Source organism: Urocitellus parryii, chromosome 3 (genome assembly GCF_045843805.1).
Source record: "Urocitellus parryii isolate mUroPar1 chromosome 3, mUroPar1.hap1, whole genome shotgun sequence".
Taxonomy (NCBI): domain Eukaryota; kingdom Metazoa; phylum Chordata; class Mammalia; order Rodentia; family Sciuridae; genus Urocitellus; species Urocitellus parryii.
Window position 1 is genome coordinate 89,218,195 of NC_135533.1, and position 26,061 is coordinate 89,244,255.

Here is a 26,061-nt window from a genome sequence, read left to right on the forward strand (position 1 = left end):
GCAGTGGTTTGCTGAGTGTGATTCCCCATACTACTAGCAACAAGGAACACCTGGGAACTGTCTGAAATGCAAATCCTTAGACCCACCAAATCAGAAACTCGGAGTAGAGTCAGAGGGAAGGTCTCAGTAATTCATGTCATTTGGTTTTTTCTTTTTGTACCAAGGGTTGAACCCAACAACACTTAACTACTGAGCCACATCCCCAGTCCTTATTATTTTTTATTATGAAACAGGATCTCACTAAGTTGCTGAGGCTGGCTTCAAACCTGCAATCCTCCTGCCTCAGCCTCCTGAGCCACTGGGAAGACAGGTGTGTACCACCATGCCTGGTGGCAATTCATGTTTTAATAGACTTTCCTGGTGATCCCAATACCATTTGAGAATTGTTTGAATACAATCTTTACACAAGGAAATCCAGCCTTAGATGGTTTTCTTGATGGATTCTATCAAATATATAAGAATGAAATACTACTAACCTTACACAAACTATATAAGAGGAGGGAACATGTCTCATCATTACTTTTGATCTCTACTTCCTGATGGAAAATGTAGGACACTCTTTTTATCTGCACTCTCATTCTTATTTTGAAGGGATTCTTGGTTTCTTTGAGAGGGATCATTTTGACAGACATGTGAGCCACAAAGCCCAGGTGGCCACACTGCATGCCCTCAAGAAGAGAAAGGTCTTCATCAGACCTCTCTCCTCTGCTCATAGCCCTTAGGGAGGTGATAATTTATTTCTCCATAAGGTAACCAAGGCAGTGAGCTTACAGCCCTTGCACAAGGATACCCACAGTAAAGCCTTTCTCTCCATCCTTGCATAACAAACCTCACCCTTGCCAGAGCAGGCACTGCAATTCAGATAACAAAACTGGTGTTAAAAATCAACTATCCACCCATTTTTTTTACTTTTAATTAAAAATCTCATATCACCTTTCCATATCTGGCTGTTTTTTTCTTATTTATGTTTAAGCCTCAGGAAGTCATCTCTGAACTCTCAAACGAAGCCAATTTCTATCTTTGCACCTCTGTCAAAGAACACAATGAAATGCCTACCTGAGTTCCAATAGCTCACATTGTGCCATTTGCTCTTTCAGGATAGAAACTATATCTTGTGTGTGTTTGTTTGTTTGTTTAATGTCTTATAGTGCATGACCAACATAGAAGTACTCAGTGATATATAGTGGGATAAAAGTTGGGAAGCAGAATCAGACAAGTCACAATTTACATCCACAAACACAATGTGCTCGACTCAATACTGTTGATACAACTCATTTTTAAAAATAAATACTGTACTTTCAATTTGCTCATTGTCCAAATTGTCAGTGGTATTGTCCATGCCAACCATATAGGCTGACCTTCATTCTGAATATCAGACTTACCCCTTTTAATCTAGGGTGGACACAGTAGATCCCTACCCACAGACCCACACATTGCAAATCTTATTAGAGGATGAGTACAGGGACCAAGAGAGTGGCAATGAAGATGACACCTTGACACCTAGAATTTTTGACTAAAAAATTTTTGGATTCCTTTTTTTTTTTTTTGGAGGATCTTTCAGCAAACCTACATTCAGTTTTCACAGCCCTGTGGATCAGGCTGAAGCATGAAGCAGCAATTTCTCTCACCCTCACCCATAATTTGCTGGGACCATTCCAACTAATCCTTTGATAAATGAGATCCTAAAGGATTAATCTCCTGTATAAGCAGAATAAATCCCCAAGGGTGATGAAGTTTTGCCAGGAGTTTATAAGGTCTCACTCTTAATTATAACAAAGGATGGAATTCTGTGGCCATTAATTTTTGCTGGAAGAGAAAGCATTATATTAACCACTAATATTTTTTTAAACTCTTACTGTGTAGCCAGAACTGGGCCATATACTATTTATACATTGTCTCATTTAATCTTTAAAACAACCCTATAAGTTAGATACTATTAGTAATCCATACCCTGAGAATATCATGTGCTTAACTAGCTGATAAATCACAAATTTAAAGAAGAGTGAAAACTGGATTTAAGCTCTGAATGCCAATGTTCTATTGCCTTGTTTACATAGACTTTTGGTATAATTATGCTGCTACATTGTCCCATACAAACCAACGGCAAAAGCAAGGAAGGGGAATCATTTGCCTCTCCATCTACAAACCAAAAGTATCCTTTAAAACATTATTCATTTTCCACACTAGAGTCTAACTTAAGGAAAAATTTCTTTCTAGTCAAAATAATGATGCTAAATGGGAAGCAATTTAAGTTTTACAATGGCTTCATCAGGACCTCATCTGTCAAATCCCTAAATCATGCTCCCGGGACACATTTTTCAATACAGTGAAATCAACCAGGGGAAAGCAGATGAAACAGGTGAAAAGTATGAAGTCGGCATGATCTAGGGATCAAGGGCTGCCATCTCAAGAAGAGCTGTGCTCACAGCCCACCACTGACACCAGAAGCACTGCCACCACCTTTTCTGGGGTGGTATTAGTAAGCACCTTCACCCCAAAGATGCACATTGTGTCCTCCGAAAGAACGGGGCTTCTATCTACCCATCAAACCCGTCTAGCCGCATCACCAAAAGGGTAAATTTTCTATCTTTGCATCTTAAAAATGGGTCATGAGTGAGCATTTGTGACTGCTAAAGATGGTATTGTCACTAACAACATGGTACACTCGCAATTTACCAAATTATCACAGAATTGTGGCAAAATTATCAAAGACATGAAATTATGGATTTGGCCTAACAATGAAAGTTCAATCGATGATCATCTCAGAGTACATGTTGTATACGTCAGGTTCTCCAGCTCTTCAATTGCTGTGTTAATTCTAGGAAACTCTTGATAACTATCTAATGATGAACACATCTTAAAGATTAAGAAAATGATTAACGAGAAGTCAACCCACAAGTCTCCATTTATACTTATAGCAGAGAACAGAAAAACAAATGGGGAGAAGTCTGTCCCCTCATGGTGGCACATGGCAATTTAGGAACTCACAGCAGAGGGCAATTTGCTGTGACACCATGCTCAGCTCTGCTTTCCGAGGGACTACACTGGCTACTGGACTGGTACTAATTTCAAGGGATAATTTCATTGTCTGGGTGGGTCTGCTAACTAGGAATCCATTCCCATTGATACTGTGGGCTTGCTTTGAAGCTACTAACTTCCACTGAAAGTACTTTGATAATTTACTCTCTGCACCCCCCTCAGGTAAAGGATGAAACTTCTTTCCTAGCAAATTTCTCTGGTTGTATTGCCTTCTAGGTAATAGTGTGTAATAATGCCAAAGTGTTTCTGTTAATATCTGTAATTTTATGCTTTTTTGAGACTAGTAGGATATAATAGCATATGGAACTTGTGATTTTTAGATTTGTTTCAGGATAAAGCATACCATATTTACATACATCAAACAATATTATCCCTTTAAACAACTTGGAAATCCCTTCCAGTGCATGATTAAGGGCACTTTAAGTATTTTACCTGTAAAATTTAAATGCATTTAATAGACTGGTAAAGTTTTATCTGTCACTTGCATAGACTATGAAACATAATCCACAAATGTGATACATAAACAATGAATCAAAAGCAAAAATAGTAGCCTTAATAAAAATAGCTAAAACATTCTTTACACTTACTAAAATCCAGGGAGTACGCTTAATGATTTTCATCTCATTTAATGCTTATTACAATTTTATAAGGTAAGTACTATTAAGAAAGAAAGTAAAACTTAGAGTAAATTCTCAACCTCAGCACTATTTGGTTAATTTTCTGCTGTAGAAATGTTATATGCACTGTAGGTTATTTACTAGCATCTGGGGCCTCTATTTGCTAGATATCAATGATAAATCTCAAACCCAGAAGTGATAACCCAAAATGTCTCTATGTTGTCAAAGGTCCTCTTGGGGCCATTTCACCCTGTGTTGAAAACCACTGGCTTATGGAAATTAAGTGATTGACTAAAAAGGTCAAGCACTTAAGGAAGACTGGATTAGAAGCCCAGCATTCTGAATCTACACTGCATACTCTCAACCAACGAAATGCAATACTATTTACTCTGTGATGCTGTAAAAGTCAGTCACCAATTTCTAGTCAAGGTTGATTCTACCCCTCAATAAATACAGCACAGCCCCTGGGCTCAGAGTCCCTAAAGTGCAAGGCCTGACTGTTTCCTGCAGTTCTCTTAGATGATTCCAGATTTTCAAACTGCACCATCCCTCAGTGCAAGCCCCCTGTATAGGGTGGACATAGAACCCTGTATCCTTTCAGAAATGTCCCACACATTCAGTGACTAAGCACTTTCCACATGCCCAAGGTTTCTTGTGTGATTTACATAGATTACTTCACTCTTGGCTCACAAAAAAAATCTAGGAAGCAAGTTTTTTTTCCATTTGACCAAGAAGAAACAGATTCCCACTGGTCAAGAGCCTCTGCCCACTGCAAGCATTGCACAGGATTCCTGCCAGGAGTCAGGTTTCAACCTGAGAGACTCCAAGTCCCTGCTCTTTCCTCCAAAATTTTACTAATTTCATGGCTGAGCAAAGACGACAGACATGGCTCTTCCAAAGTTATGTCCTTCGCTTACTCTACTCTCTCCAAGTTACTTAGAAATTCTTCATTTTGGTGCCTCCCTCTGATGGCCCAAAGTCATAGGAAACAACCCTGGTTCCACTTATGGGGAGGCAAAGGGAAAAATTCAGGTAGTGACCTCATCAACTTTGAAAAGGCAATATCGTATTAAATCAGAGAACAGAAAAACACAGAACAAGTTTTCTTTGGTCCAATTCTATTTTTGTTATTTACTTTTTATGCATAGTTATCTACTCATGTATGACTGATCACGCTGCTTCAAAGCTTTTAAGCTGTTAAGTACAAAAATAGACTATTTTGGAAAAAAGAACCTGATGGTGGAGGTAAGGATTTTCCCCCTTTAATAACATTTCTTAAATACAGCTTTTTTAAAAATCTTCATTGAATGTTCCTGAGAAATTCAACTTTTAGATTAAGGTCAAATATAAAAACTTTGAAACATAAAATATCCTTACAAGAAAAAAAAAAACAATTGGCAGAGTAGGGAAATGAACTACTAAAGGTATATCTTTCTGATCCCTTGACTTTATTCAGCTTGAAGCTGCTTCATTTGGGGAAAAAAAATAAATATAACCAAGGAGTTCTATAGATGTAAAAAAAATATGTATATATAATACCACCAGGATGGAAAGAACTCAAGAAGCTTTTAACATCTAAAAGAGATGCCTTTTAAGCCCTGACAGCAGCACTCCCCTGCTCTGAGACTTTAGTCAAGTTACTTCTTTTCCCTGAGTTCCTGACCTACAAGACAGGATCACTGCCAAACAGTAAATAAGATAATGCATGTGAAACATCTGGTACACAGTCGGCACATAATAAATTGAGTCAATACAGTAGACTTTTTAGACTTTTCTAAAGATTGTGCTTTGGCAATTATCTTGTTAATATGCTTCCCATGATTAGTTCTCCTGGATTAGATTAAATTAGAAGTATTCTAAACCAAGTAATCCAACTGGTAGCCATGGACCATCACTATGGGACTCCGAGGATGTTACCTACCAAGTGACCTCTGTTCTAGCTGGCAATTTGATTCTCTTGAGGATTCAGCTACAGGGCACAGAGTGCCTACTACCCCTGCAAAGGTTACCTGGTGGCCTGGAGCCACCCACATGAAAAGACCTAAGAAATCAGGAACAAAGAATGTCATTTTTAAGCCAAAAGGAATCATGCTTATCGCTCTATTGAACCATATGTCTTCACAAACAAGAAGGACACCAAAACCAGAGAGGAGCAATTTGGCACAGCTAATTCAGAACAGAACCCAAGTTCTTAATTTCTCATCTAGACCTATGGTTCTCAACTACAGGCAAATTTGACTCTCAGGACATTTTTGGTTGTCAAAACTAAAACATGAAGGAGTAGCAACTGGTATCTAGTGGTAGAGACCAGAGATTTTGCCAAGCATTATCCAATGTACAGAGCATCCCCAACAATGAAATCGTCAACCAAGTCAAGGTTACCCAAACTGATCTATACTGGTAGACCCAGTTTCTCCAGGGACCCTAAAAGTGCTTCTTAAGCTACTGTTGTTGGAGCTGGATTTGGCCCCAATTGGAAAACCCTCAACAATTACTGAATCTGTTTAGCTAATTCCACCTCTTTTTGGTATTGAGGGCCACTGAGATTAGCAGGGATGAAGAGGCTTGCCTCCTTAGACAACTTGAAGTCTGGGCATAACTTTTGAAGCACAATGATTGCACTAGTGCTATTGATAGCCTTAAAGACACACTTAGGTCTTATCAGGAAATCTAAGAAAATGATTCTCAAAATCATTTTGGCAAAATACCTCAGAAGAGCCAAATGATGCATAACCACAGTTATCAAATACTCAGAATGATTTGCTTCGAACAAATACATTTGACACTGCAATGAACATCTCCAGGCTCATTGATTTGAATGAGGGAAAATAGAGATTCAAGCCCTGATGCAGAGCAAAAATGCTTTCAGTTTCCACCCAGATAGAGTCCACGTTGGAGAAACTGAATTGGAAAAACAGAGTCGATGATCCAAGCAATTACGTACTTTCTGGTTCTTGCCATGCATGCCATCTGTCTTGCTGACCTCACAAGCCTCCACAATGGCCAGTGTGAGGGCCAAATGAGAGTCTGGATGTAGGAGTATGCAGTGAACTGCAAAGTCATTTGTAAGCATGAGTCATTTATCAGCCTGAGCTTATTTACCCACAATTCCACCTGGTAACTCTGACTTAAGTTCTGACCCGTGATAAAAATAAACATAGGATCCCATTCATTCATAAATTCAACCCACTTTTAATAAATACCTGAAATTCCCAAGGCACCATGCTTTGGGGCAGCATATCCCTTACTCAAAAACAAAACTCTCAATGGTTCCAAAGCACTCAATTAACTCTGGTCATGGAATTAGAGCAATAAGAACTAGGAAATCAAGATCTCTCTTAGGTGTAAAGGTCTAAGAGGGTTCCAATGAAAGAGATGGTATTTGAATAGGGTCTTGAAGAAAAAAAATGCAATTTTCAACAAACATAAATAAGAACACTCAAAGTGCCAGAAAGAGTATGGGTAAAGAAGGGCTCATAGAAAACACAAGGCAAATATGCCAATGCGGTGTTCAGCTTCACTGGTACTCAGGGTGAATGGAAGGGAATAACAGACCAAGCAGAAAAGTTACGGTGGAGGCACAGATAGAGAATCTCAAAGTCCTAGATGAGAAGACAAATCTCTAATAGCCATCGGGAAGCCACGGGAGGCTTCCTGTTGTTGTTTTTCAACACATCAGGTACAAATAGAGGAGCTATGGTGAAGACGCCATCAGACATGGGCCTACAGAACGGAGAGGATGTAGAAACCAGAGTAAAGAGAGTGGTTAGGAAGTCATTCAATAGACTAAGCAATGGATAAAAAGACTAGAATAAGACCACGGGAATAAAAATAATGGGAAGGAGAATCCCACCATCTATTAGAGACCCAGTCGTCGGGGGTGAAGAGGAGGAACAAAAGTCAACACTGAAAGAACACACAGCAGAAGGACATATAAAATGTGTCACCATTTGGCTCTGGAATGTTCCCCAAAGGTTTATGTACCCAATGGTAAAGGGTAAAACTTTTAGAAAATGATTGGATCAAGAGGGCAGGACCCTAATCAAAGGATTGATCAATCCATCATGGCCGAATGGACGACAGAGACAAGGAGGACAATGGGGGAGGTGGGACCTAGTTCGAAGAAGTGGGTTACTGGGAGGTGTGACCTGAATGTGTTTCTCTTGAGTCTGCACTTCCCTGGGATCTTCCATGGCCATACAGTCTGGGCCCTTCCAAACTTCCTAATGAAGGCCCATGTCCCCATGGCTACTACCCCGTTTGCTCCACTGGTCCACCTACCCCAGCCTTCTTTCAGTCCCGTTCCCCCTATCCCAAAAGTCAGTTACCAATTTCTAGTCAAGGTTGATTCTACCCCTCAATAAATACAGCACAGCCCCTGGGCTCAGAGTCCCTAATGTGAAGGCCTGTCTGCACTCCCCTCTCGCTCTCCCCCTCTGTTTCTGGGCTGCTATGAAAACTGCAAATTTCTTCTACCACACCCTTCCAACAGAATGTTCTGCCTCGCCTTAGGCCCCAAGCAATGAAGCCAGCCGACCGTGAATTGAAACCATGAGTTGAAATAAATCTTTCCTCCTCTAAGCTGTTTTTCTGAGGTATTTTGGTCACAGCAACTAAAAACTGGCTAACACAAATGACTCAGAAGTTTTGATTCTTGATGAGCAGAAGGACAGCAATTCTCAGACACAGGAAGATGGAAGAAAAAAAGATTGAGTTGCACCTAGATGTACCTCTTGACTCAGAAAATGACAGCTCAATGCTAAGGTCATCCCTGCTTCTAGCATCTAAGTAAACAACCCAGACTCAGTGCCTGACCTACTTACTACAACCTGGTACCTCTCCTCAGGCCTCGTTCCTATCTCCTGCTAATCAGCCTCTCTGGTCAAGATCCCTGCACCTGTCCTCTTCAGACACTCGATGACATATCGGGAGGGTGAGTGAGTGATTGAGGGATGAGTGAATGACAGTCTACCAGTGTAGACCCTCCCTCACTCTTTGTGGACAAAGTCTCAACACCTATCTGTATTCACTAGTGCTGTTCTCTCTGGTCTCCCTTGGTCTGCCATCACTACCTACTATGAAGTCACCCTGATTGATTCAGCAGTCTTGGAATGTAAACTGTGCATATTCTTATGGCTGATGTACTCATTCTTACTACTTTCAGAATGTATTAGGCATCACAAATAAAGGGAAATATTTTTAAAGGTTTTTATCTCTTACAAGATCCACATATCTTTGATTAAGTACTAATTCTCATGCTCCAAATATCAATACTACTAAGTAAAATTATGCAGGATTCATTACACGCCAGTATGCGAAAACAAATATGTGCTTTGATTTATCCTACATTACTCCTGTTAACTTTCTCAACAAATTATTTAGTTGCTATTTTTAATTTCAAATGTAGGAAACAAGAGTCAACCTAGTTTATTTCAAAGATGCCAAAAGACCTTCAGAATGTACTGATGGGCCTTAACATAACCTGCGAAGGACATGGAGGTCAGAGTTAAGAAGATGCACCTGTCAATGCTAGGATACCACCGAGTAGCAGGTAGCCTTCCCAAAGGGTGGCATACACTCACCGTCCCACCCATCACACACAACAATCTATTATTAACAGCCAAGGTGGCAGTTCTGTTGGTGACTCATTAAGTAGGCTGATTCATGAAGGCTGAACATAGGCAGACCTGACTAAGGGAATCATTTGCTGGATTTAATCAATTATTGGGCTCATCAAATGTGATTACTGAGCCACATCAAAATCCAAGTGGAAGAAGGCATTAGACACTTGGGAGGGGAAATAACTTCTTGCTTTGCCTTGCAACAAATAGAGGCCTCTGTACTAATGACAGCGTGATATTTACTTTGTCAATATCTCCATATAAATTGGCATCCTGAACGGTCTTCCTCCTGACATCCAGAATATTGTTGAGCCATTTTCCTGTTTGAAGAAAGGCCTAAAATATTTTAAAAACATATATTTTAAAAATAACTGTAAACAGGAAGAAAACAGAAAATATTCTATTGTATTAGACTATTGTTCTATTGTGTCAGACTTCAATGTGCCCATACTTGCAAGACCCCGGAATAGTAAGTAAATAGCATGGGCTGTGTTTGTGATCTTGTGAGAGAAGGGTAGGATAATGCAAGTTTCCTCCAAAAGACCTAATTGTTCCCAGTGATCTTCAATAGTGAGATTAGAACACTCACCACATTGTATCATAATTCATTTTTTCACCTCTATCTCACCTACAATCCAGTATACCTATTCACGGAGGCATTTTTTACTTATATTTTTATTTCCAGTGTGCACTAAACTATAGCAACATTAATTGCTAAATAAGTTTTTTGTTAAATTGGAAGATTTTTGCGAAGTACTATGCATATGACTATCAATGTAATATGATTATCAAAAAAAATTTAACTGAGGTTAAATGCTCACAGTAATGTCTCCATTGATGAGTCAGATACAATTCGAACCAGAACTTGTACTTAAATTATCTAAGCAGAGCTATAATTAATAACAAATAAACAAAAACCTTATGCTAATGAGGGTTTCATTATCTGTTATGGCTTAAAACTCCAATTCTTAACCACCCTGACCAAATTGCCACAGAGCAAACATCCAAAGACCAGCCTTGTGCCTGCAGAGATCCTTCAAGTTTGTGGACACAACTGCCTTGTGTCTCTGCTTCTGAATTATGCTAATTGATCACAACAGCCCCTAAACACACTGAAATAGAGGGGTGTGTGTGTGGAGGGGGGAACAGTTATAATATAGATGCAGCTTGATAATTTCATCTCTGACAGTAATTCCTTTCTTCAAGGGCAATCCAGATGTATTTGATTATTTCTAGGTGTTTGTGAGTATTTTGTATATTGCCCAACATGCTTGCTAAGACATACAACTTCTCTGAGCCAGACCTGATAACTTGAAGCTAAAGGTGTATTAAAAGAAACCTCTTACAAAAAAATTTTACAGGGAAGCAGGTTTACTGTGTAATCCTCTCTAGCTGACAAATTGCTATTTTTCCACTTTAGCAAGTCTCTGGAAATGACTGACTCTCATGGACAAAACTCATTCACAGGGCAAAAGGAGGAGGGCTCCTTTTAATCATGACAGTCTGAAGTCCGATTCAATAAGGCATTCTGTTCAAGGATCCTACCAGTCCAGAGCCCTTCTAACATTACTCCTTCCATTAGAATTCTGGTCTTGGAAGAGATGAATACATTTCCATTAATGCTTAAGTGAGACTTAGAAGCACCAGAATCATCAAAACATTCCCTTGGGTGAAGATCTGCCTTGTACTTTATGAATTACTTAAAGAAAGATAACAATGTCTATTGAGCGGTAGTAGAAAGATTACTTTGAAAGCAGGTGGATTTTTTTAAACATAGTTTTAAAAGATAAATAAATATTTCTGTGAAATGAAATGAAACAGCAAGAAAATTGTAAAGACAGGTAGATTATTTATGTATGCTGGGCTATCTTCCCTTGTTGCTTAAATCAAATCTATTCCATCTAAAACTTTTGAACAGAACATTTATACCATTTACTTTTCCCACATGAAGTCACCAGCATTATTTGACTAATGATTAAGTGAAGTCAAATAATTACACTTAGAATTCAGTTGAGTCCACACTAATGTATTTATCCCTAACATGAAAAAGAAATCATTGCTACTCCCACTCGAAATGAATCATGAAGTAGGCAAGCATACATTCAAACAGACTAGCACCTGACTGCAAGGGGCGGGTGTCAAAATACATACAAAATTGCCTACCATGCATCAAATGAGAATCCACCTACTCTAAATCTACAGATCCCCAAGAAGGTCCTCAAGCAAATTCACTCTGAAAAAGTTTGGAAGTTTGCTACCTGGATTTAAAAAGTCCACATTTTTTCTTTTCTTTTTTTTTTTTTTTTTTTCTGTAACGAAGATTGAACTCAGGGGCACTCAACCACTGAGCCATATCTCCAGCCCTGTGTTGTATTTTATTTAGAGACAGGGTCTCTAAATGCTTAGTGGCTCACTTTTGCTGAGGCTGGCTTTGAATTCTCCATCCTCCTGACTCAGCCTCCTGAGCAGCTGGAATTACAGGCATGCACCACCGCACTCAATAAGTCCACGATTTTTAAATGCTTCTTTCACCAAGAGATATAATATATGCTATGGTATATGCCCCCCTTATCATGAATTTGGATGAATTTGAATGGATTAGCTTAAACAGTAAGATACAATGGAAGTGACTCTGTCAATTTCTGTGCCCAGGTTGCAAGTAAGAGTCTAGCAGCTTCTACTTCCTGTCACTTAGGGCACTTGGCCTAAGAAGTCACAAGAAGGCAACCAGTAACACTATTCCTGCAGTAAGAATTCTAAGAGATATGGAGATATCTGTGTGGTGATATCCCAGAAGATAAAAGCCATGTGCAGAGTCAGAAAAAGAGAAAGAGGGGGGGTAGGATGGGTGCAGGGGCAGGAAGACATGGAGCCCCAAGGGCCCTGATGTGAATGAACACACTGTTTTGGAAGTAACTCCTCCGTCCCCAGCAGCCCCAGCTGTCACCAGTTGGATCACATTCAAACCACCCCTCCAAGACCTTCCTGAATTCCTGACCCATAAAACTGCCAGCAAAATAAAATGGTGGTTTGAAGCCACTAAGTTGGAGATTTTTTTATTATTATTCAATGATATACTCACAGAGTATGAATCTATTTCTTATGAAAAAATATTAAAAAGAGGTCAAACTGATCCTTTATTAATTTGCATTTTAAATTACTTTCAATGAAGCGGGCAGTCTGGTGTTTTTCTTATGATATCATAAAAATGAAAACAGCATTCACCTCAGATATGCTTTCAAAAAAGTCAACATAGTAATTTTAACCTTGACAGGTTTGAGCAGCTCTTGTAAAACTCCCTCTCACCTGTCTCTTTATCTCACATTGAAAGAAAATTGAGGCAACTCTGAAGTGCCTTGTACCTCAGGTTACCTACATGTAAAGATGATAAATTACCTTTTACTCCTGAAGACCATTGTACCCTCTAATCTGAGTGATTAATTTACATCCTGCTCAGTGGTTCACATGCAATTATGACCGTGAGTTCAACGAACCTGAACAAGACAGAACTGTCTAGCCATCTGTATAAGCTGACTATATTTAGAAAAGTATAGCAACCTCCAGGAAGCCTTCAAAGTTTTCATTCATTTTCCTCCCAATATCTCATGTGCTTTACGTTAAATACTAAATTATCATAGCACTCCTTTGGACTATCGACTTTATTTGGAAACCATAGGACACAGGAATCTCTACCCCAGGAGATGATCATCATTAGAAAACGTCATGCAAAAATGCCACTGTTGAAAGGTATTGGCACATTTTGAACTGCATCAGTGCTTTTTGGTTTGGTCTTGTTTTAATCTGGATCGTGGGCTTCCAATGCTTGGCAAACAACAAGCCTAAGCAATTCTATTTCTTTGCAACGTGCTTTCCAAACTCTTCTCAACAACACAGAGTAAATATTTTGTCACTTGCATTATTTATATTCCAAAAGCTTCTTCTTAATGAGAGGCCACCAAGACTAGAGTGGCTGATGCTAGAACATGATTTTCATTAAATATATTAATTATAAAACAGTACTCTTGTGAAATTTTTTTCGTGAGATCATGTCATTCCAATTCTGTCTCTTCCAGAATTCATTCAGACTTCCTGGAAAAGCCCTGGGAAGAATCACATGATGCTATCTGGTACATAAAATAGGGAGCCTATATATTACAGAACAATAGTTTGGTTTATATTTTAATTGACTCAGTACCAAGTTTTGTGTAATATAGTTGTGGCACTTCTCCCTGATGCCATTACCAATAGTCTGGGGTAAAAAATCAATTTAAAAGTTCAGTAAGAAAAGCAGTTAGTATCATACATTCAACAACATTTACTCAGGGGCTACTATACACCGAGCTCTATGGCAGTCAAAGCAAACCCCAGAAGGCACAGTATACATGTTGCCCACCATTAGTCAGGAAGGAAAGATAAAAAGATGAGGGCTCACAAGAGCATACAAAAGACAGACATCAGAGTATTAACGAAGGGTCAGGTGGGGAAAAGGGAACAGCACATGAAAAGACACTGGAAGAATCAGCACAGCATTTTGAGAAAACCCAATGTGTTATCCCAACAGGCCATGCCTATCTACTCTGGTATCCCAGGGAGTGCTGAATTAATATCTTGTCCCCCTCACTCAGGAAAGCTTCAGAGAAGTACACTGACCACAAGTTTACTAAAGCTCTTCCTAAGAAAGCATTTGTGATCATCGGGACCTTTGGAAGCAAAACTTGGCTGGAAGTTCATAGTTCATGTTTAGAGGACAAAGAGTGACACTGAAAGTTGCAAGAGATGATGCTGGGAAAATAAGAGTTCATCCTAGAGGCCTTAAATGCCATTATTGTCCAGTTAAATTTATGAAAATGAATCATCGTAAAAAGCAAAGTATATGCAAGATGAACCAACAAATGAAATAGGGGAGATGATAGATACGTTGATTTGCTTGACTATAATAATTATTTTACTATGATTATCAAAGCATCATATTGTATACTTTAAATGTATTTAATCAAAAAATAAAGCCCATGAACCAGGAAAAAAATTCCACCATGATGCACCTGATATTTCCTAATCTCATTTCATTATTCTCTTTGGGAACCGGAACCCCACCCGCCCTGCCCATGGCCGCAGCCTATGCGCATGCACCGTGCTCCTCCAAATCAGCAAACACCAGCAAAGGGCAGTAACAGGGACTTGAAATCACATACACACAGAAAAATGGGTTCCTCTTTGGAGCCAAGACTCCACACACCTGGTAAGTCATTTTGGAACTATAAATACAAAAGACACAAGTCCAAAGTTTAATAGCCCCATGGGTCAGAGCCAGTGTCCACCTGATCCCTTCAAGACTCCTCATACCAAAGGATCTTCAAGGCACAGCGTAGAGCCAGGCCAGGCTTCATCTGTATACATCCCCTCTTCCATGCAATGGGGACATGAAGGGGAGGATAGATGGTATTCTACTTCAAATTACCTTCCCACAGTCCAATCAGTACACCAGCATTGCCCTTAAAGGAACTGGTACCTCTGCCATTAGCTCAATAGCCCCCACCAACCAGGGTCAAGGTTTTAGTCGACTCACTAGATGGCACAGCTGTAGCCAGCTTCTGGATCCACGGGATCCACTCCCGTGGGCAGTGATCCACCCCTACTGTGCTGCGCTAGGTGCCTGCAACCAATTTTTAATTACAGCAGTAGTAGCGATCACGAGATAAAGCAAACAATTCACTGAGAAGGAACCAAGACACTGTTTATTACAATTCCAATCAAATATGAGCCATATTTACCAAGAGCTGTGCCACCAATGACTCAGCTAACCCTGCCCGCAAAGCTCCCCATTTTCAGAAAGATACTCTTACCTCTGGGACGTTTTCTTATATTTCCTCCTGTAGGAAAAGAAGCACAAATACACATCAGAAAAGGGCTTATGGCAGGTAGTGGGAGTAAGGGAAAGCTTGAGTGAGGGATGGGTACTGAGATCAATACCTCTAGGGGTTCCCTCAGTAAAGGGGGAACTAGGTTTCAAAGCCTAGTTAAAAGTTTGGGGTTGCTGTGTTACACTATGATCAGCTGTATATAACTTTAGCCTTAGTAGTGAAAAATAGCATCAAGAGCCCAATGGCTCTGCTCCTATGCTCTTCCAGCCCCCTTTGAAGGGCACTGTGGCATGTTGGTTGAGGTTGAGCTTAAAGACAACAAGATCCAGATTCCAATCTCAGCCCTTCCATCTACAAGACTCATGGGGTGGTGGCAGAGTAAATAGGCAGAGGCTTGTAAAACATTTATTTTGACTGGAACTTATTAAGTGGTCAATAATTATTTTATCTCTTCACTATTGTTGGTATTATCCACATCATCGAGTGTTATGGTCCCTTTTAAAAAAAATATTGGGAGGGGGGGTTGTAGATATAGAACCCAGGGCCTCAAGCATGCACCCTACCTCTGAGCTACACTCCTAACCCCAAGATGAACTTTTTAAAATATAAACAAGTAATCATGCAACCAAACCATGAGATCAGATATAAGGTCTTCAAAGAAGTGGAGAAGGGTAAAATGAGAAAAAAAATCTAGAAGGAAATGGTGGAAGCAAAGTTAGGAACTTGCTAGTGACCCCATAGGGCACTGCCCTGGGAAGCAGAAGAGGCCCAGGTCTAGCCCACCTCTGCCACTGACATCGTCAGTTAGTCTTTAGCAAAGCTCTTATGCTTTGGGCTTCTTGACGCAGCAATGCAGATAGTCTCATCGGCCCTGACTATTTCACCTAGGTCAGAGTGGCATTTGAGGGAAAATGGCCACAAAGGTATGTTGACCCTGTCCAGATGTTCTTCATATGTTTTGTCGACTGGGCAGACGCACAAAAGAGTGCTAACAAGCTCTCGGTGGATTAGAGGAAGGGAAGAGATAGGAAAGGAAGATAAATCTCCTTGAAGCATCTCCAGGGAGTTCTTCCCTGTTGTTCTTAGTTCCACATCTGCCTGCCCATTATAGTCACTGCACCTAGAATACACGCCACTCACTTGCTAATTGGAACCATATATCATGTGTTTTAAATCAAACAAAGAAAAGCACAGAGGCTTCAGGTTCAAAATCACTATGGCCTGTTACATCTCTGTTAAATCAAAAGCATGTTCGGCATTAAGTTAGGTATTAGGTAAAGAAACCAGCATGCAAAACAGACCCTACCATGCACAGGCTTCGCCATATATGTATTGATATCTATTTCTCTGAAAGGAAACAAACTAGAACATTAACATAATACCAAGACACTGGGTTAATGGATCTCATTTCTACTTTTATGAAGTTTTAAAATTTTCTTTAAGGAATGAGTATCATGATCATGATTAGAAAAATATCTAAAACTATGCATAAATATACATATTCTATGTCAGGCCAGAACAGTGTCCTTGGCTTCTACTTAGAATCCCAACTGATTTATCAGCAGAGGATATCTTCTGAGATTAGAAGAAGACAACCTTTGCTCCTGGCTTCCAAAGAATTTTCTCAGCATTTTCCAAGCACCATACAAAGTCACATATAGAGATATACACATATATAGGAAAATACAGGTAGGAAGGTTCACTAAACCAGTGGTTAAGGCTTGGGCTGTAGAACAAATGACCCATTATGGTTTGGACCTAAAAATGTCCTCCTAAGAGTTCATGTGTTGGGCAATATTCCAATATTCCAATAGATCAGAAGGTTCAATTATTAAATTCAATAAAGATTGAATTGAATTCTCTACATTGGATTAATCCATTTGATGAATTAATTATTTGGATGGACTATTGGTGGTAACTACAGGCAAGTAGTGCATGGCTGGAGGAATTAGGTCACTGGGGACATGGCTTTGGACTCTACCACTCCCTGCCTCCCTCCTCCACCCTTTCTCTCTCTCTGCATACATCTGCATGATCTTGATCTCTCTCTTTCCTTCCCAGGTGCCATGAGCTGAATAACTTTCCTTTGTCATATGTTGTACCATAATGTTCCACCTTACCTCCGGCCGAGAAATGGAACCATGAGCCAAAACTGAACTTTTCTCTCTTGTTCTTGTTCTCATCAGGTACTTTGATCACAGAAACAGAAGGCTAACACACTACCAATCTTGGCTCTGGCAATTAAATCTATAATGTTGGAACAGTTATTCAACCTCTCTGAACCTTAATTTCTTTATCTGTAAAGTGGGAATGATCAGAGCACTTCTCTTGGGATCTTATTATGAGAAATAAATGAGATAATTCATCTGAGCATCAGTTTTCCAAGGGCAGGTTCTTTATGTGGCTCCCTTCTACATGCCAGTGTCTAAAACAGTGCCTTTTTCTCTCTCCTAAAACTGAGATAAATGAGCTCCTCTCTCTCTCTCTCTCTCTCTCTCTCTCTCTCTCTCTCTCTCTCTCTCTCTCTCTCTCTCTCTCTCTCCTGAATCCTGTCACACTGATATCTTACCCTCTCCAGGCAGGAATCACAAACACAGTTCTTATGTGCAAGCACAAAGCACATGCACTGTGGTACGATCCGCACCCTTCACCACAGTCCAATAAACTAAGCTAAAGAACCTCTGGTAAGGCTGGAAAAAAAAAACATCAAGAGTGTTGAAGGACCAAAGGGCAAGAGGGTAGTCAGGCCAGAATGGTGCCCTTGGCCTCTAGTTAGAATGTCAACTGATTCTATCAGCAGAAGATATCTTCAGAGATTAGAAGAAGACAACCTCTACTCCTGGCTCCCAAAGAATTTTTCCAGCATTTCCCAAGCACCATACAAAGGCACTGCTGGGAGTGCTGAAAGAACCAAAGAGGAACAAAAATAAGAATAGCTTCATTTTCAACACCTACTTGTAATAAGCACTTAAACATGGCTCATCCTCATAACTCCAAAAGATCCACTCTGTGAAAGAATTTGAATTCTAGAAAGTTATGGCATGCACCTTAAGTCTTATTTTGTTATAACAAAAAAACACACAAGAAATAGCTCAAGGAAAATTTGCAGAAGAGGTAATCTTGACGGATGGGTAAGATTTCAACAAGGAAACAATCCAACAAGCAGGGGAAACTTCAGAGGAATAGCAACAAATAAAGCTGAAAAGTGTAAAGACAGTGTTAATCAGGAAAAGTGAGAAATTTATACTTTTAACCAAAGACAATATCTGTGGGGGAGAGGTGGCCTCTTTTGTGCACCCCTCTTCTGTGCTCCAACAACAGGCTAACACCTAGCACACACCCTACTCCACTGCACCACATCTTCTCACTATGACTACATGGAGAGGCAGCAGGGCTCTGGAGGGTCATAGACATGGTTCAAGACCCAACTTCACCCTCCCAACTGGGAGACCTCATGCAACTCTGTGATAAATCAAGCTTTGGTTTCTCTATCTATAAAAGGATGGAATGACCTTAGATTGAGATAGGTATGAAATTCACCAAGTGTCATACCTGCCATGTCTTAGGTTTGGATCTTGAGTGTCTCAGGTTTGGATCTCGTGTGTTGAAGGCTTGGTCTCCAGTGCAGCAAGCCGCAGAAGTGAGGCTTTGGAAAGTGATGGGATCAACTGATCTTATCAGTGGATTAATCCATTGATGGCTGAATGGATGACTGTCAGGTAGTAGAAATTATAGGCAGTTGGGGCATGATTGAAAACAGCAGCTCAGCAGAGGTGTGCCTTTGGGGACTATATCTTGTCTCGGGTCTCTTTCTCTTTCTCTCACTACTTCCTGGCTGCCATGAGCTGAGGATCTGTCTTTACTCTACCCCACTTTAATGTTATGCCTCAGCTCAGGCCATAAAGGAATGGAGTCAGCAAACCATGAAGTGATATCTCTGAAACCATGAGCCAAAATACATCTTTCTTCCTCTAAGTTTTTTTTCCTCAGGTTTTTATCATAGTGATAAAAAGCTGACGACCACACCATGTGAGGGGCATTCTAAAACTTCTAAGCCCTTTTGCATTAGGAATCCCATCAGATGGATCTCTGTATGTGTCCCAGAGGGCTTGTACATCAACTGGCACATGATTGGCAAACACACACACACACACACACACACACACACACATACACACACACGTAGGTGTGTATGTATGTATACAGAACAGATATATGTACACATATATATGCTAAATAAATGAATTATTTGCAGCTGCTATCCACATGTGTCAAAATACAGGTCATGCCTCAAGAATGGGATCCTAATTAGAATAAGTTATACTCCATATATGTATGTCAAAATACACTCTACTCTCATGTATATCTAAAAAGAACAAATAAAAAAGTATGAGTTGTGCATTTGAAAAACTCAGGGAAAGGGACTCACACTCCCCACCTCCATAATTGTGTTCTTGGCCACACACATTGTAAAGATTCCCCTTATCATCTTTGCACTTGTGACTCCTTATGGTGTCAATAATGTTACACTAATGGCAAAAATGACGGCTTGTCCACTATCTGCTAGTGTTTCTCCCTTACACTCCTAACATGGAGCGTGTGGCAAATGGCAGCTGCTCAATACATTGTTGTTAAATGAATGAATAATCTTAGCAAGACATTTATTTTTTAAAAATGCTTTCTCTTTGTCTATTATCCTTCTGTTCAGTGATGATTTACTAAGTAAATAAATGAATTATTTGCAGCTGCCATCTACATTACTAAGTAAAATAAAGCTATCTACCATAGCCTTGATGAGAAAGGCAATGAATGAGAGAGCTGGGAGCGCCCAGCTGTTGAGCCTCTTCTGCTCCATGCCTGGCAGGGAAATTAGCTCACTCGACCCTCTGTAAAGCCTAGGAGGTTTTAACCCACTTCACACTTGATGGAAGTGAGGCCCAGAGAAGGTTTGTCATTTGCCTAAGAATATAGAATCTTAAAGTTTCTGAAACAGAATGCAAGTACTGAAGCCTTCAAAGAAAATTGAGGAAATGATGCCAAGAAGTCCAAAGATTTCAGGAGGAAACTTAGATACTAGACAAAACAAACAAAACCAATAACAATAAAGCAGACTGGATTCTTCCCATCCAAATGCAGGAAACGAGCCAGAAGAGAAACCCAGTTTATTCTTGGCCTTTTGTTTTTTTTTTAAGAACAGAATTTATCCCTGACTCACTACCTGAAAAATATAAAGAGATTGCTTTTGGTTTGTTTTTCAAGCTAACTTTAAATTTACAATTTTTTTTTGAAATTGGAAATAAGACAGCACAAATCTCAAGACTCGTGTTGCTAGACTGAGCTGATATGGAAAGCAGAGCATGTCCAGGAACTGCTGTGCTCCGGGACCCGCCTAACCTGGCAGCCCTGTGGAGGATGGAGAGAGCCCGGCTCATGCTGCAGGAGGCAGCTTGTCTCCTGGAGGCCAGGCCCAGCACAGCACCTCAGAGGAGGTCCATGACAGTGCTTTCTGCAAACTATCCACCAAAATGGGCTCTTTTCTCTCTCTCTCCTTTTCTTTTTTTCTCTTTCTTATATACAGACACATACACATTCATGGTGCACAAATGGAATTCCATTTGTTTTTCTGTTTTTGTTTTATTTAAAAGAGAGGCATTACATATAGTGCTTAAAATAATGTGCCTGAGCTTAATCTCTTCTCCAATTTAACGTGTCCAATAAGCTGTGCGACCTTTACCAATGTAAATTACTTTCTTCATCATCAGTTTCCTCCTCTAAACAAATCTGGGTAACAATAATACCCACTTCATATACTAATGGGAAGTTCAGTGTGATGAGGACCATAAAGCATTTAGCACAAAACTAGGCGTTCAGTAAGTGTTCAAGAAAGGGCCCAGTACTGCATTAATAACAATGGTAGTACATAAATAATAATGGTATTATAACTCAATCCATTTTTTCAAATTTTATTTGAAAAAAACAGCCTTTCAGTGATTTAAAAAGTCAAGAAAAAAGTTGAAGATTGCTTTTCTAAAATACAAAAACTGTTGACTCCTAATTCTCCTTATCTTGGAACAGTTGAACCACAAAGAAAGCAGGGTCTAATCTCAGTCCCATTCAGAGGAGAATAAGCTAAAACCCTGTCTGGCTTTCCTCAGGCCCACAGGACCCTGAAGCCTGTCCACCCTGACTCTGTTCCTACACGGGTCCCAGCTAACCTAGTACTGCCACACACTTTCCTCTAATGGCAAAGCTGGGCCACTGCTCAGAAGGTAGAAGAGAAGAAAATAAAACTGGGGGTTGACGAACTGAAGAACTCAATTATTCTTAGAAATACCAAAAATTGTTTTTAACAAAAATGCTTTTATCGATAACTCTAAGCGCCGAGCTTAGCATACTGCTTACACAGCATCCTACGTATTCTCGGCAGGAACTCAGCGCATGGCTCTCCTGTGCTACTCCTGGAATTATTGATTGATCCACACTCATTTACCTCTTAAGTAAATTAAAAGACTGCTGGTCTTCACTGAAAATCAATGTCTGTTTAAGTCTGGAGTGATTCAACAGAACTGTGGCTTGTCCAGGAAGTATCAAATTGTGTGTGTGTGTGCGTGCGTGTGCGCGTGCGTGTGTATGTGTGTGTGTGTGTGTGTGTGTGTGGACGAACACCTGTGTACAGAACAGGGAAATTGAGCTCCAAAACCTCCCCTTGAAGGCTTCAGCCCATTTACATCCAGTGGGTCACATTCTGACAAGTGGATCCTAAGACAGGAGCAAGGAGAACTGACCCCCAAAATTTTTAAAGGTTTCCCAAAGCTCTTCTTGGCTCTGTCGTCTAGGAGAACTTCATGATCCTGAACTTCACCTTATCTCTCCTGGCCCCCATCAAGGAAAGAAAGGATGAAACTAAGCAAGGCTAAGGGGTAATTCCACAGCAAGGACAGAGCTGCCTGGGTCAGAGGAGCAACTAGCAGAGAAAAAAAAAAAAAAAAGAACCAACAGGAAGGTAAGAATAAGGATGCTTTTAAGGGACTCTGGTAGCTAGGACTTTCCAAACCACTGGGAGCACCTGCAGTCAGATGAAAATCAAGTGCTTCAAAGTCAAGCAGATGATTTGGGAAATGTTTCTAGTGGCCTGAGTAAGTGAGAGTCGACCAAACACTGATGCTAAATTATGAAGCGCCTGGCAGTCTTTCCCTTTTTCAAAGTGAGTATCTTTTAGCAAGAGCCATATGGGTGCTGCAATAATGAGGTTTATAAATAGGCTTAATATTCTAGTGAGCTGGCTTTGAGAAACCAAAACTCAGGCTCTGCTTCAGGTTGACAGCAAGACACCTCCCAGTTGGGCATAAGAAGACTTTTGTGTATGGGAGATGGGACAGGAAATAACTGCATACACACAGAAAGACTCGGCCTTCTGTGTACCCTGTGTACCCTTTCCCACCAGAGAGAATCCTATCTCCATCTTTGCCCACAGAGACCACCCAGCTGCTGACACACAGTCAGACAGCTGTGGAAATCTTGAGTGTCAGCTCTCAGTTCCCTTGAGGGAAAGGAGGAGGCTGAGGACAGACTCGGAGACAAAGGAGACAACACTTATGTAGCTAACTACATGTTCTCACGAGGCTGATCATTGACATCTCACTTGTGGGAAAGTGGATGGAGAAAAAAAAACACAAATAACCATGAAAGGAGCCAGGATCAGAATGATCATCTGATCCTCAGGTTTTATTTTTCATTGGCATGCACAGTGTAGACTGGATATGTCTAGAAACTTCTACCAAATCCATCTTACATAAACTAATCTCCAGGTTGCTGAGAATGGGAGGTCTTTACATTTACTTTTCTTTCTGGTGATTTCCTTTCTGTGATGCATGTTAAAACTTAGAGTTATAAAGATATATGTACATACTGATTGTTTGCTGCTTTTTCCAATATTTTGCACAATAAATGCCAATAAGAAAATACATACAAACTTTTGATCTCCTGACACCTTCCTACCAGAATATTTAGGGGCAGGGAAAAAGATAATAGATAAAAATAACCTCCTCTCTACTAGCTCAAACATTTCTTAACAAAATGAAATACCATGTGCATGATGATTCTATTTTCCTGCTCAGTCAAAGATCCAAGGTTGGAAAAATAAATTTTTAAAAGCAATGAAATGATATAAACTCATTTTCACCTGGAACACTTCAATCATTAAGGAAGAGGTTTTTGTTTAAATCTTCAAGGGGATTTTTCTGCCAGGACTTCTATTGGGGAAAATTATGTTAGGGCCTCCTACCCTCTCTCTGAGCCTTCATAGAAAAGGATGCCCCTATTCAGGGACAGAGATCCCCCAAAGACACAAAATATTAATGGATTTAGCCAGAAGTGAAGAGATCAAAACCAAATGAAAGATGTCTTTTGTCAGTGTGGTTTGGGGTTCAGGAGAGTGAACAGGAAAAAAAAAGGAGAATGCTAATCAGAATCAGAGGTGTAAATAAAACCATCAGTTTTCTACTCACTCCTGGGAGTAGGTGTCTATCTAGTAATTGTGGGCAGGGGCAAGTGAGCCTTCGAGGAGATGGTAACCTAATCCAAACCAAACAAGCCCACAGGAGACGCCTTCTGAAACCTTACCAACTCACAGCAAATCCACACTGTGGCTGTGTCCTATGGCCCCTTCCTTGCCCCCCCGCCCCATACTCCTCAAGCAAACCTGGCTCTACCTAGTTCTCCCTCCCCAGCCCCTCATCTGCCTGCTAACAGCTGGCCAGACACCGAAATCCAAGACTTTTTGTCATGCCTGTTTCTTGCCTGAGCCTGGATTAAAAATTCCGGTACTTGGATTACTGTCTAAGAGGCCCCCAAATAGGATCCCTCCCCACAGAAAGCTGAAATCTTCCCTTGGAAAACAAGGTGTCTTGAGCAGCTCAAACACCGTTACTTTGCCCTCCAGCTAAAAATCCATTGCTTAAATCCAGGCAGTGAGCTAATCGGTGGGACCAAGGGGGCGGGAAATGGAAAGGTTTTCAGAGAAAGAAAATAGAAAGTAAATGTCACGCTTATTGAAGTTCAAGTAGTACGTTTTTTGCATAAATGATTTATTCCTCTATTCATGCATTTACAACCACTTGCTGTGGTATAAATACAGCAAATCTGTGTGGGTGGGAATGGAAAAGATGTCGGTGACCTCCTTCCTGGGAGCCCAGCTCTTATTTAAATAAACATCAATGAGAAAGGCTGAAAACAAAAATCTCTCTTAATATCTGTGACAGCGCTGCCAAAGTGGGGATAAAATCCAAAGGCTTACAACCAAACCTCACTCTTCATTCATATCCCTGTAATTAAAGGCGGCTTAGTAGGTTGGCTGGTTTGTTTGTCTTCATTGAATTATTCAGAGTTGCTTCAATTCTCTGCTTTGTTTTTCTCCATGTAGAATCAGCCAGAATAAAAACTGTTATCTTCTGCCAAGTTGAACTTCAGTGACAGTTCAATTTTTTCCTAAGCCTTTCCTGTCCACTGCAGTAACTAGCACTCCTTCCCTCTCTCGACCCATAGGCCATTCCTACCAACGCTCAGCAAAACCTGCTCCTGGCCCAGAAAGCAGCTGTTGGTCACTGAAACTTCCAGGTGAATTCCAGTTAATGTCACAGCTCCCTGGAAGCAAAGGGCTTCCCTGTTTCCTCTAAAATCCTGTCTCATAGTATCATCTTCTGCATAAGGCTCTCTGAGCACTTATGTAAATCTAAAACAATATAAATATGACAAAATGAGGAGCTGGGCATGATGGCACATGCCTATAATCCTAGCAGCTTGGGAGCCTGAGACAGGAGGATTGTAAGTTTGAGGCCAGCCTCAACAACTTAGTCAGGCTCTAAGCAACTCAGCAACATTCTTGTCTCTATATAAAATATAAAAAGGGCTGGAGATGTAGCTCTGTGGTTAAGTGCCGGGCTCAATCCCCAGTACCAAAAATAAATAAATAAATAGATGAATAAATAAATAAATAAGACAAAATGAAGCCATTGTTCAAGACACAGGGCAGGAGGAGGGGGGACTAGCAGATGTATTCCTTGGACCCATTTTGAGCTCCTCCACCAAATGATATCAAATGAGCATTGGAACTGAATTTTCCTGAGCTAAAGTAGTTACTTGCACTGAAATTATGCCAAAGCTCTCAGCAATGGGTGCTTTGAACAATTCTTTCGTTTTCGTCTAACAATTACCAATTTCAGCTAGTTGTTCCATAGACAGAATGGCAGTTTTAAACATTTATGATGCTCCATTTCTGATCATCAATCCTTACATTTCACAAATGAGTTACATGAGACCTTATTAATTAAAATGTTTAGTTTCTCACAGTGAGCGGACAGGATTTCCAGTAATGACTCCCTAGAACAGTATAGAGTACAAAATAAAATCTATTTTATGGATCTTAATTTGAAGGTATTATAGAACCCCTCAGAATAATTCTGAGGCAAGAATCACAGAGGTAGAGAAAAGAGGTGGTGGGGTGGGCGGTATTAATCTGAATTTAAACCACTCCTAAAACACATTTGGAAGTAGCTTTCAAAGATTCATCTTGGGCTGGGGCTGTAGCTCAGTGGTAGAGCACATGCCTAGCATGTATAAGGCACTAGGTTCGATACTCAGCATCACATAAAAAATAAATAAAAATATTATAAAAAAGCAATAACATTAAAAAATATATTAATCCTTACTACCATATTTACTAAGTGTATTTCCAGAGAGTAGGAAATGTCCACATTATTTAAGGATTTTGGTTATTTGGAATCTGGACAAACCTGATTTTCCGGGTTCAGAGAGTTTCCACCTAGCCAAGCTTTACCACACCCCTCTACATTGTCCTGGGCTCTGGGCTTCAGGTCTCAGCTGCCCAGCTCCTGCCCTGTACCTCCCAGAAGTGCCTGATGAGGG

The 26,061-nt window shown here is 40.2% G+C and overlaps 1 protein-coding gene across 3 annotated transcripts in view; it reads right to left on the reverse strand.

Moving 5' to 3' along the window:
- Nucleotides 1-26,061, reverse strand: part of Pde1c (phosphodiesterase 1C) — a 588,396-nt gene that overhangs the window by 260,292 nt on the left and 302,043 nt on the right. Inside the window, exon 2 of one of the 3 annotated variants that reach the window (XM_026401541.2) lies at nucleotides 15,121-15,147. The exons of the other annotated variants lie outside the window; for them this stretch is intronic. Within the exon in view, the coding sequence (XP_026257326.1) occupies nucleotides 15,121-15,147 (27 nt within the window). The remainder of the gene's footprint in view (nucleotides 1-15,120; nucleotides 15,148-26,061) is intronic. 3 annotated transcript variants of the gene reach the window in all.